This window comes from Petaurus breviceps, unplaced genomic scaffold (genome assembly GCF_028583685.1).
Source record: "Petaurus breviceps papuanus isolate PSGF00001 unplaced genomic scaffold, PetGlider_PUasm1.0 129, whole genome shotgun sequence".
NCBI lineage: Eukaryota > Metazoa > Chordata > Mammalia > Diprotodontia > Petauridae > Petaurus > Petaurus breviceps.
In genome coordinates, this window is record NW_027185665.1 from 4336307 (window position 1) to 4349118 (window position 12812).

Consider the following 12812-nt stretch of genomic DNA (forward strand, 5'->3'; position numbering starts at 1 on the left):
ATCTTTGGCCCTCAAATCCTATGATAGCAAATGATAATTTCCTACAATGTTGACTTTTGAGTATTGGCTCAGCAACAACGGACTGTGTGTTTTGTTCTCTGTGCACTAGCTTAGCTAAAAGTGGAGAAGAACATCACAAGAAGATTGGCTAGCCAACAATTATTATTATTATTGTTGTTTTTGGCCACAGCAACTTGTGGAGACCATCTACTAAATAAAGCATGGAGAGTTGGGGTACTCTGTGGTAAGAGAAATTTCACCAATGAAAATACTCATCTTTCAAAGTATAGGAGTATCTGCTTACATGTTCTGTGTATGTGTATGCATTATGAAATCAGAGCTATGAGAGAGATCATAATTTACTGGAAGACCCTGTCTTACAATCAAGAAGATCTGGTTCAAGATCTACCTCCAACACACACAGGCTGGGTGTGTGACCGTGGGCAAGTCAGCCAACCCCTCAGAGTCCCAGGCAACTCTCTAGGACTATAAACATTGCAGAACAGTTACTGATCTGCATTAGTAGAGGGAATTTTCCTACCAGGAATTCACAGACACAGTGAAATAACAGGATTGGACACCCTCCCCAAAAACATAATGAAAACCTTTTCATATCAGAAAATCAAGCTCATCAAATATTTTCATGTGTTAATCCTCTGATCACACCAGAAGCTTCAAACAAAAGATTAGCCTCAGCACGTGTACACAAAACACATTTTGTTAGTTGTTCTATAATGTATACACTAACATTTTCACTCACTGACTACACTGAAACATATTAATAATGCAGTACTAGCAACAAATCCTAAGACCTGGAAACTACTTTAGTATTATTTTTTTTAAAGATTTCTAGAAACCATTCCATATTTGGGTTTCAAATTTCTATAATTATACAAATAAAACAATGGAAATTTTTTGACAACCAGAAAGTGTCTTTTTGTCAAATCCCAGAGGTAGTCTGTTTAAAGTTAAAATATGCCTAATATTTTAAAAGTTATAGATTTATAAATGATTCACAAATATCATGACCACTTAACAATACTAACATGTGAAAATGGAATGGAGAATTAGAAACCAATCAAATCTATGTAAACTTCTCCATCAAATATATTTCACTCTGCCAAGGCTAACTCCTCTACTTATGTCCTCAATCCCTTTCCTTCTCAACCACTCAACCACTTGAACTATTGCTCGTTCCCCTGACTCCTCATCAAAATCTCTTCCTATTCACTTGTTCCTGATATACCCCACCCCCAAAAGGGTCAAAGGAAAAAGAAAAGTAAATAGATGCACAAAAATAAAACTACAGTAGTTCCTTACTAAAAAGTTAAAGGTTGCCCACAGTTGAGGAATGACCAAACAAATTATGGTATTCAAATGTAATGCAACACTATGGTAAGAGACTATAAAAGAAATGGTTTCAAAGAAACCTTGGGAGGACTCCTGTGAACTGATGAACAGTGAAATGAGCAGAACTAGCAGGAAGAAAATCTATATAATAGAACCAATGTAAAAATGAGCAATTTTGAAATGGCCTTTTCTCAACTTTTAACATTTCATCTAGTTTGTACACACCTGTGGCATACATCTTCCTCATCATTACCTCTTTAAATCCTTATCTTCTTTCAAGGGATAGCCTCCTGATGAAGCCTTCACTGATTCCTATTCTCTCATTCCCCCCTCTTCCAGCTCCTAATGAACTTGCCCTCCTCAAATTTACTTCTATTTCCTTATCTGTGTCAATATTATCTTTTCCCAGCAGAATGTAAGCTCCTTAAAGGAAAGGATTATCTTTTGTCTTTCTATTCCTGGCACCTAACCCAAAGTAGGCGCTTAATTAATGTGAATTTGACTTTTTAAAACTGGTTTAACTAGGAAAGTCTTATATTTGTCAGTGTAAAGGAGGGTTAAAATTAAGAGAAATTTTTGTGCCTAAGATATCAAATTTGTTGACATGCTTACAAAGAAATGGGAGGAAATATACTAAATGAAAACCAAAGAGGATACATCTAGACTTATGTCCTTTTAAGATGAAAAGAAGTTCTGCCCTTTTGATTGAAGTGGTGGCAGTGTAAGAAGTTTACATGACTGAAAGAACACCAAGCATTATCACTAGAATATCCTAGGATATCAATATATCATTCTATTCATTTTGACCTACCAAACTGCCCTCTTTAAGGACTCACTATTATAACAGGATACAAAAAACTGCAAGAATGCTGTCAAAATTTAAAGGTTGCATTACCATGATATACTCAATACCTCTGAAAAACAGTGGAACCCCTCCTAATTTGCTTCCTTTAGGAAAGGAGGGGGGAAAAATTCAATATAAGCTCAAGATGCTAAAAAAGCAGAAATTCTTTTTCTTTTTTTGCTGTGAGGGTAGCTATCTTGAGCTTACTACATTTTTGTCAAGTAACTTTAAAAATAATACATGAGTACTCAAATATTTTAAAAGGTTAATCTCATTGATCAAGCACTCATGAAGAGAAGCTGCATGAAATGAATAAAAGGCTGTCCACTGGGAAATTTATTTCACTAAATATCAATTTATACTTGTTAAACTACAATCCCCCCCCAAAAAAAAATCTTGCAAACCCCTGCAGGCATTCCATTTAAATGGAAGGAGGAGTGCCACTTATTTCTTGCTGAGATTCACTGAAGTGAAATATATTACTCTGAATTTATTTCCTGGCTATCATCCCAGACACATCATTAAGCAGGGCACCAATTAAGTGTATTTGACTGTACGTAGAAATTCCAAAAGATACAGCTGAATGAACACACACACACAAAAAAAATTTGTCACTGATACTAAGAATCTTTGACAGTTAATCTGCACCCTTATACAGTACAATATGAATAATAGCTAAGCTAGCTAAAATTTCAGGTCAAACCCTCACCCATGTTCCTGTGAAAAGATTTCTTTCACTTATTCTGAAGTTATGATACAACTATTGTTTATTTACTTATTTGGTAAACAAAGTCATTTGTTTAAAAAAAAATCAACTTCCAAATAGTAGGAAAAAGAAGCTATTTGTTCAATGTGGCTCATGACTAGATACTTTCACCTTTTCAATAAAAGTATGCATCCCATACTCACTTTCCCCAGCCTCTATTTATCAAATCACAAATCCATCTTATTTCTATTGTACACATACTGAGATTTATAGCTGAAAACATAGAAATTTAAATATTAGATACTCTACTTGTCCACTTGTATCTGCAGCCTGCTGGAAATGTGTAGCCAGTGACGTCTCATCCTGGAAAACTTCATTACACTCCAAACATTTTAGACTATGTCTACAGAGTTTGGATGGGTCTTCATCCAGAGGCATAGCCGGAACGATGGGTGTACTTGAGGGAGCTGAGATAACTGTCCCAGTTATGCCAGACTGAATCTTTGTTACGTTATGTGTGCCACCTCCTGCAGAGCTCTGCAGAGCAGAGGATGCTGAGGAAGTATTGCTTGAAGGAGAAGCTATCATTTGATCTGCTGGAACTGGTTTTAAAATTAAATGAGAGCACTGCATCACAACTCCTTTTTCCTTATGTCCACGAGCATGGGAAAGCAGACTGCATTTGTTGTAAAAAACTAAGTTCTTTGTACAATGGTTACATGTTACTTCAATGCGCACACTCCGCCTGTCATAATGCTGAGTCAGACTCTTTTCCAGAGCAAACGAGTCACCACATTCCAAACACTTGTAACCCCGGGTTGGTAACGTGATGCCTGCATTAGCTGGAGGACTAAGGTTCGGGATGTAAACAGGGACTGGGTTGACGCTACTCAGCACCTTGTTGAAAGCTTCTACGACAGAACTTTGCAAAGAAGATACCACCTGGACTCTGGACACCTTTTTCGGTGGTTGTGAGGCTGCTGCAGAAATTATTGCCTGCTTTATCTGCTGCTGAGGTTTAGTGAGCACTTGGCGGAGTTCAGAAGTGGCCTGGGAACCTTGAGGCAGAAGATTAAGGTTGGCAAGGTGCACAGTCTTTGGCACAAGTTTAGCATTAGCAAGGCTCGATGCGGGCACCACCACCGTTTGCTGCTGAATAGCATTGGCAGCTTTTATGATGGCACTGCTGGCGCTCTGGACAGAAGCAGCAGAGATGACAGTGGCTTTCACTGTGGTATTGTTAGCGAGCTTCAAATTAATCACTTGGGACCCTGCCGTTTTCACTGCTGAAACAGGAAGGAAGGCAGTAGCCACAGGCTTGATAGTGACCTGTTTGGGAGCCAGGTCTGCAGAGGAAACCGTATTTGTGACCACAGCAGACTGGAGGGGTGCTCGTGGGGGAGAAGCCAGGACAGTGGCAGAAGTTGGCGATGACAAAAGTGACGTCACTGAAGCCACCATGGAAGGCGTCTGCTCTGAAGGCTTTTTTCCAGAGTCCGGGTCAACTTCAGGCAAAACCCTTGTCACCGTTCTCTTGATTTCTCCAGAAGACGTCTTGATGGTTTTTATGCGGACTTTAGGGATCGCTGGTGTTGACCCTGCAGGAGAAGATGGAGATCCCTTACTGCTGTTTTCACTGGAGACGCTCCTGGGACTATCAGGTGGCTTTATAGATGTTTTTTTTGCACCATCAATAAGACTCTGAGACTCAGGGGATTTTTCAACAGCACGAGGACTATCATTCATTTCTTTTGGTAATGGAGAAGGTTCTCTTGAATTGGCCACTGGTTCCTTACAGGTGTCCGTGGCAGCTTTTTTAGCACTAAGAGCTGCAATTGCAGCAATGCATGAAGAGAGTTTGGCTGATGATTTTGCCTTCGACTGGGCAGCACTGGGAAGACTTGCCTCATTTTTCTCAGAGCTTAGCTTTCCATCAAGTTTTTCAAGCAACTTTTCAGAGTTTTCTTTCAATTTATCTTCTACTTTCCTAACTTTGAAGGGCTCATATACACCCAGCGTCACAGAATTTGTTTCTGTTTCTCTTTTAATGACTTTGTTTTTATCTAAGGTGGTAGCAGCAGGAATTCCCGGCTTTATTAAGGTGTCCCCTCCAAGTGCTTTTAGCTTTTCATAGTCCTGCTGGGAAATTGAACCTGTCAACACATTTGCTCTGAAGTTTGAACGAATTTCCTCCTTATCAGGTGGGTCATCCACCTCTATTTTCTCATCTTCATCAAATTCTTCTGCACTTGAGATAGGACTAAACTGATTGAAAGTTGTCTCTTTGAGTTTTACCTCAGCAGGTCCATCATCTTTCAGAGACTTTGCTCCATCTTTATTATAACTTTCCAGTGTGGATGCTGTCAGGAACCCATTATGTAAACCATTGCCTGTAGAATGGTGGCCATCTTTATCAACTCCTTCAGAAGAATCAATGTTCCGGACATTTTTAACAATAACACTGACACCAACATCAGAGGATGATGGGGCATGTGAATCCTCATCAACATGAGCATTCTGTTTTATGTGACTTTCATGGTCATCGTGTCCAGACTCAATAGCTGCTTTCGGATCGACCATATCTGGGATGTCAAAGGCTGCAAGAAGATCATCAAAGTCTGGGGTCTTCATATCCCCCATGGTCATGAATTTGTTTAGAAGAGGTTCTGTGAAAATAAATGAAAATAATTTCATTAGCACCCGAATGAATTCTATATCTTAAAAAAAATTATACCAGCAAACTGATAACTATTAAACACAGTTGTTAAATATTAGTAAATGTGCTTATGAGGACCAGACTTGCAGTCACAAACTCCTAGGTTCAAATCCTGCTTCTGAAATTTGCCAGTTTTGTGACCTTGGACAAGGTCACCTATATGGGACTCAGTTTCTTCACTTATTAAATGAAAGTGCTGGACTAAATAGCTAACTTGGCCTAGAGCAGAAAGAATATGCAGATTTTTTATTAGTGGCACATATGATAAAAAATCCAGGTGTATGTTTCGGAGGGGAAAGTGGGTTAAAGAGAAAGGGGCAATATGATTTTAATTTCATGGGTAGCACAGCCTGGGCAGGAGCTTAAGCATCATCTAGTTCAATTCCTTCATTTTGCATTTTACAAACCAAAGCCCACAGAGATAAAATGACTTGCCTGAAATGACTAAAGCAGTAAATGGAAGAGCCAGGATTTGAACCCTGACTCTAAACAAAGCATTTTTTCCATTGGCTTTTACATTCAACTTTAATTAAAATTATTAACTGTTCCAAATCTGCTACCGTAACACCTGTTAGCAGTTCAGTTACATAACTATGGCGGTGGGTAGGTGTTTAGGTCCTACTGTACCACTACTTTAATAATGAGAGCTAATTAGGAAAAAAAGTTTTCTGTTAAAACTCTTGGGCAAGATGGATATGATCTACCAACTTTCTGAATGCCTAGGACCTAGGGGGGAAAAAAACAACAGAGAATAATTTGGTAGAATAACTGTAAAATGTAAAATCGGTCAGTGACATAAGCATTTGCTTCCAGAAATGTTACAGGAACATTTCACTTTGATAGCTATTAATCCATCTGACAAAATAATACTTATTAAAATCCTCCAGATTTTTAGCCAATATTAAATTTGACTCCTCATATATTTGGGGTCACTGTTTAAAAAATATATAGCAATAAAACAACCAATTAAAGATTTCCATCCTCATTCATGGAAGACAGAAAGAAGTCAATAAAATGGACCCAAAGGATATCCCTTAATAGATTTAATTAAGTACTATCTAGGTAGTGTGGCAATGTGGACTGATCCTAGAGACTCACAATGACTGAAGTTCTAATCCTACCTCAAGTATTTACTAACTGTGTAAGCTGGGCAAGTCATTTAACTTGTCTGTTTCTTCATCTGTAAAATGGGGATAATATCAGTATCTACCTCCCAGGGTTGTACTGAGAACACAATAAATTAATATCTGAAAGTATTCTGCAAACTGTAAAGCAATGTATTCATTAATTTAGATGAATACTTCAAATTGTTGTTCAATCGTGTCCAACTCTTCACGACCTCGTTTTGGGATCTTCTTGGAAAAGATCCAGGAGTTATTTACTGTTTCCTTCTCCACTTCATTTTATATATGAGGAACTAAGGCAAACAGGTTAACTGATGTATCCAGGATCACACAGATGGTAAGTATCTGAGGTCGAATTTGAACTCACAAGTCATCATGATTTCAAGCTCAGGGCTCTATCCATGGCATCACCCAGCACTGTATAAATTAGCATAGATCAAATTAGAGTATTGGACTTGCAGTCATGAATCCCTAGTGTTTAAACCCTGGCTCTGAAATTTACCCGTTCTGTAACTTGGAGAATGCCCAAGGTTACAAAATTGTTATTATTTCTAGCTGTCATTCCTATCCATTATTGGGAGTGGGGGTAGGCTGGGAGGGGGGATTTAGACCCTTTTTTCCTTTGTATCTTTTGCCCCGAGTTTTCCTTTTTCCCTTTAAATATCATCAGAACAAGTCATGCTTTCTCTTAAGCAGAAGAAAAAAAGTTTTCCCTCCACCCTTTCTCTTTCCTATTAAGTACAAGTAGCAAGCTGACTTTCCACCTGCCCTCAAATTATCACTCAGCTGACAGAGATGAACTTCTGACCAAATGAAAGCTGAGAAAAGCTCCTTCCATAATTGATTTTCAGCATGTGAAAATGGGCACACAAGAAGGGCTATCACTGTTCACTTCTTGGCTAAGAGGGGAAGACAGATTAGGAGTTGCCAACTTTTTGTGAAGAGTTATTTTCCATTTCCTTGAAACCATGGAGGTGGGGAAGGAAAGGGGCTTTTCAGAGCAAAGTGTTGGGAAAGTGAAATATTTACCAGCAGATGGAGAGTGTTGACCATCTAAATCCCTGAAAGAAGGAGATGAGAAAGCCCAGCTTCTGAATAATGCTTTGCTTCCCCCCACCCCCACCCCCAACCTTGTAGTCCTAAAAAAAATCATGGAGAATGCAGCAACCATGGGACTAGGGATTTAACAGATAAAGACTGGAGATTTTGATCTGCAGGTTGGGGATCCCGAATTAGCTAAACATTAAGGTTTATTCCAGAGCTAAAATTCTATCATTTTCCCTACTCAAGATGTTAGGAGAAAAAGCATCGATGAAGCATGAAAAATTCACAAACAAAAGTAAAAGGGAGTGAAGAAGAGGAGGCAGATAAGGCAGTATTGGCAGAACATTGGCATCATTATATAAAAATTAATATGTGTATTTAAAAAACAAGCTGTGAATCATGGAGTCCTATATAATCTTTTTACTATGCTTTGTATATGGATTTGTTAAATTCATTATTTTAAAACTTTTCAAAAATTAAAATAAATAAATACAAATAAAAAGGGAACCATACTTTGAGAACTGGATTCAAATCCTATCAGTAACACTTACTATATATGTTACCACAGTAACAAATGCAAGAGGGGTAGAAGAAAAATAAGCACATTAAAGCACAAACGTATGATTTTAAGTACTCTAAATATAAACATCCAGTGACTTATAAAGCACGTACAAGACAAACATAACTGGCAGTATTCTACACAGACTCCAAAAGGAAGAGAGATCTCGGGCAGAAGGTCAACTTTTCCAGATGTTTCCGTTCACAGGTGACATTTTGTTGAATGAACAAAACCCAAAATAGGGCTACTTCCTAAATAATATGACCCACAGAAAATCAGAGATCAATATAGTATTCTGAAGGAAAAACCAAGCAAAGAATATCCAGACTGTGCTATGTCGCAGGATTGGCACCTCAAATGCCTACATTTTAGACCTGTGATATCGATGGTGGGCAAGGAGCTGGACACAGAATTAACTAGAAAAGAAAGAGAATTAATCTGAACTCTGCTGGCCTTTAAATGCCTCCAAAACGAAACAGAACTAATCTTTTTAACACTAAGTACATCCTTGAGATAACTATAAATCCTGAAAATCTATGGTTTTCAAAGAGTAAAAACTGTGGCTAACTCAAAGGGCAAGACTGAAATATGGGGCAGGGGAGGGTGAGGAGTAGATTGTAGTATCTACCCAGTGATATGGCACAAAAAACATGACTGAGGAAAATTATGACTGGACAAGAAGTGTGTCAATCATGTATCATGAGTCAGGAAGGACAAGTGCACACAGTCTAGATGCTGCACAAATACCCATAAAATGCTCAAATATTTTGTTGTTGTTTCCAACTCTACATGACTTCATTTGGGATTTTCTTGGCAAAAATACTAGAGTGGTTTGTCATTTCCTTGTTCAACTCATTCTATAGATGAGGAAACTGATGTCAACAGGGCCAAGTGACTTGTTCAGGATTACACAGCTAATGTCTCAAGCCAGAATTTAACTCAGGAAGATGAGTCTTCTTGACTCCAGGCCTGGCATTCTATCCACCGTGTCATCTAGCTCCCCTGTTATTAATGTTTATGAATGTTTATGAGTAAGAAATATTTATGTCTATCTATGTTGTTAAACATTAATACCTCTGTCTTCCACTTAACACCACATAAACAATATAGCTACCACTAGGAAACCATTCTCTGATCTGTCTTAGTTAACCATGTTTTCCCCATTTTGAAGATAAAAAATTTTGGTCTATTCTTCCTCACTTTCCAATTACACTCAATTTACAAAATTAGCTCCCCCTTTATAAATGTAATCATTTATGAAAACTGAATAAAGGGCATTACCGAATCTCAAACAATTCACAGACTGTCAGACCTACTACCAGATAGAAGTCAGAGAGGAGTTGCATACTCAGGGCATATAGTAACCAGAATATCTCATGAGAAGGTGAATACTTAAAATGTTTTCAGATGGTAATGGGAAAAAAAAAAGATATTAAATAACACAGAGAGAGAAAAAGCCTAGTGAGCAATAAGCTATGCTGAAGTAGTCAGGACAGGTCATTTTTACATATAACCAAGTTGCCTTGAAAAGGCTTCAGACAATACATGAATATCCGGGAACACTAAATGGGATTTTTATAGTGTCAACAGCTACTTGGACATTCCATTGATACGCCTGATGGTTGTCATGGAAGGAGAGGAGGAGGAAGGGAAAAAAAGTTGGGCAGGGAAAAGAAGAGAAAGAAAAAGAGAGGAAGAAGGAAAAAGGTAAGACTGCTACAGCATTCAGTAATCTTTAGTTTGTCACTCCTAATAACAAAAACACTTCCCATTCTGTATGCCTAAAAGCTCTCTTCTCACAACTCAGAGGGCTGCAAAGTCCAGCACTCCCATTCCCATTTGCCAGACTCAGAAAACCCCAATCCAGGTCTCCTTGTTCCAAATTTAATGTTCTTTCTACTATATCATTGTGCTCAGCAATTTTATGTCAGACTTGTCCAAAGAGCCTTTTCTCCCTTTCCTTTAAATGGTACCTGAAACCACTGATGAAACTATGGGAGATAGTTGTCACTTTACGTAAATTCAATTCAACTCCCTCCCTGCCACCCGCTCAGGCTCCTGGTAGAGCCCCCAGCAATAATAAGGACCCCAGGCTGTGCTGTCAGCAGAGCTGTAGAAGAGGCAGGGCCTTGCAAAGCCCCATGAGCAGTGGGAGAGGTTTGCAAAAGGGTCCACTTATGTTAAGTGAACTGGCTGCCAAAACCCAAGGTTTAAATTCACAGATCCATGCTAGAAAAATATTGGTTTTGGTATCACACTGAATAGAAATTCCTTGTAATAAGGGGAACTTAGGGTCTGGCAACAAGGAGAAATGCACTACTGAACTCAAGCCTGCGTCAAACATGGGGCCCTAAGACATCCAGCACCCATATACCACCGTCCAAATCAAGAGGTTCTTCCTGTGCACTGACCAAAGCCATTTGTCTGGCTGCAATGTACTTCACAAACTACTTTTCTACAAGTGGCTTAAGCCCATCTCTTGGAGGAAAGGGGGAAGGAGAAAGAAGGTGGGGATTAGTGAACCAAACCAGGGAAGAAAAGTAATGAAACATCTCGGAAACATGGAAGGTCTGTAAATGGATTTTCAGTGGTTTTGAGAAATAGGAGTTGGCCTCCTTCACTGACCTAAGTTTCAGCTATAAACAAAAAAATGCATAACTGGCATAACGTTCTGAGTACACTGGACAATTTAGAAGGTATCACATTGTCTGAAACATAAGAAGATTGCTTTTCTGAAGGTTGGTTCATATCTCTGGGTTTGTATAATATGTAATAAATACTACTATCTGTAACCTCACACTTCTTTTTTGGTTTATAGAAATGTTCTTCAAACCCACAATCACAATGTCCTATTACCCTTTACCTTCCCACATTCTGAAAGGTAAAATCAAATTTTCCTATTGGGGAAAAATGCTTAATGCTGTCATTTAAATTCTGAAAAGCTATGTCTAAAATAAAGGAAAAATGCTGATACTTAAGGTTTCCCTATATGCTACTGTTCTAATTGGTTTTTTAAAATCATTACAAAAATGTCTTGCATTTTTCTTAAGAAAAAAAAAATCCTGACTTAGATTCCTAATCCTCTTAGCAATTTACTTTCTAGAAAAAAATGTCTGAGTTACTGAAACATAATTAGTCTTCTAATTCATTTGAATCTAGTAAAATACATCTTCCCCCAAAGATCATATGACATCTTTTCATTTAGGTATAAGCCCTTTAAAAATAACCTACCATTTCAAAATAGGATCTGTATTTGCATTATATCTTTTTATCCAATATCTTTTAATAGCTCTGTATGCACACATACATATATAAATTTAGACTGGCACAATTTACAGTAAAGGAAGCTTACGTCATTTGTCTAATGTCACATGGTAATTCTATCTGCCATAGAAGGTAATAAAATGAAAACCTCTATAATCCTTTCCATCATCTGTCATAATCATCAAAAACACAATCTCTCTTCTTTTCTCTCCCTGTCTCTCTCTCTCTCTCTCCCTCTCACACACACACACACACACACACACACACACATATAAATACTGACTCTTAAGGCCAAAGTTACCAATCCCAGAATTAACCGTCTTTTATCTTGCTCCCCAATAGAGAACCATCCCTCACAGAATCCATTCCGAATTTCCACCTGAAAAAAAGCTAAGCTAAAGTAAAAGGCTGAGGCATGAAAGGCGAATCTGGGCTAAAAACTGCCCTCAAACAGAAAAGATTACATACCTGAAACATAGCCAGCAAGATGCTGGTACTAAGATACTAGCCAATATATCAATCCATAAAGGTTACCCAAATTAGTGGAAGAAAAACATTAACTGAATTTAATATTTTTAGATAAAAATTAGGGAAGTATAAATCATTCTAATCCATTCTTTTCACTAATCAAACAATATGCTGGTGATGCTATATAAATTTAGAATAATGATAATTCCATAAAATAATGATGGTGTGAAAACAGGGCCCATAATCCTCTTGGGTGGGTGGGTGGGGTAGTGGCTTTCTTGTCACTATTTCATTTCTAGAAACATCTGGCTGGCTGAGTTTTGTCAATGTCTACTTTTTTCCACTGGACCATTTAAAAAAAATCATTCCTTCAACAGTTAGTTTTAACAGATTTCACTATTTAGATTTCCCTTATTTTTTTCTAATATCAGCTTTCGCTATTTTTATTTCACATATCCATATGAAAACTTCCATCTTAAATCATACATTCAAAGCATTTTATATTTTTAATTCCTCTTCAAAGAGTGAAAGAAGTGGAAAAGATGAAAAGAAACAACCCCAGTGATTATTTTTAAAAGATACATGGGTAAGCGACAAGAAATAATGTTTTCTTGTCTTCTTGGACTTTAACAAGTGTCCTTTCCTACAGAAAACATTAGCTTTTTTCTTCGTCCTCCATCCCCATTCCCTTCTTACTCTCTTCAATGTTCAGAGTTCTTGTTCCTGCTTCATTTATC

At 37.8% G+C, this 12812-nt stretch overlaps 1 protein-coding gene and 1 long non-coding RNA gene across 25 annotated transcripts in view; one reads left to right on the forward strand and one right to left on the reverse strand.

Moving 5' to 3' along the window:
- Window positions 1-12812, reverse strand: part of LOC138173021 (zinc finger protein 532) — a 116279-nt gene that overhangs the window by 63521 nt on the left and 39946 nt on the right. For all 24 annotated transcript variants that reach the window (XR_011171325.1, XM_069103011.1, XM_069103035.1 and 21 more), the window contains one exon: window positions 3210-5566. Coding sequence is in view for 23 of the 24 variants with exons in the window: in XM_069103035.1 (XP_068959136.1) it covers window positions 3210-5566 (2357 nt within the window). In the remaining variant the exon portion in view is untranslated. The remainder of the gene's footprint in view (window positions 1-3209; window positions 5567-12812) is intronic.
- Window positions 1-12812, forward strand: part of LOC138173131 (uncharacterized) — a 74272-nt gene that overhangs the window by 16777 nt on the left and 44683 nt on the right. The window lies entirely within an intron of this gene.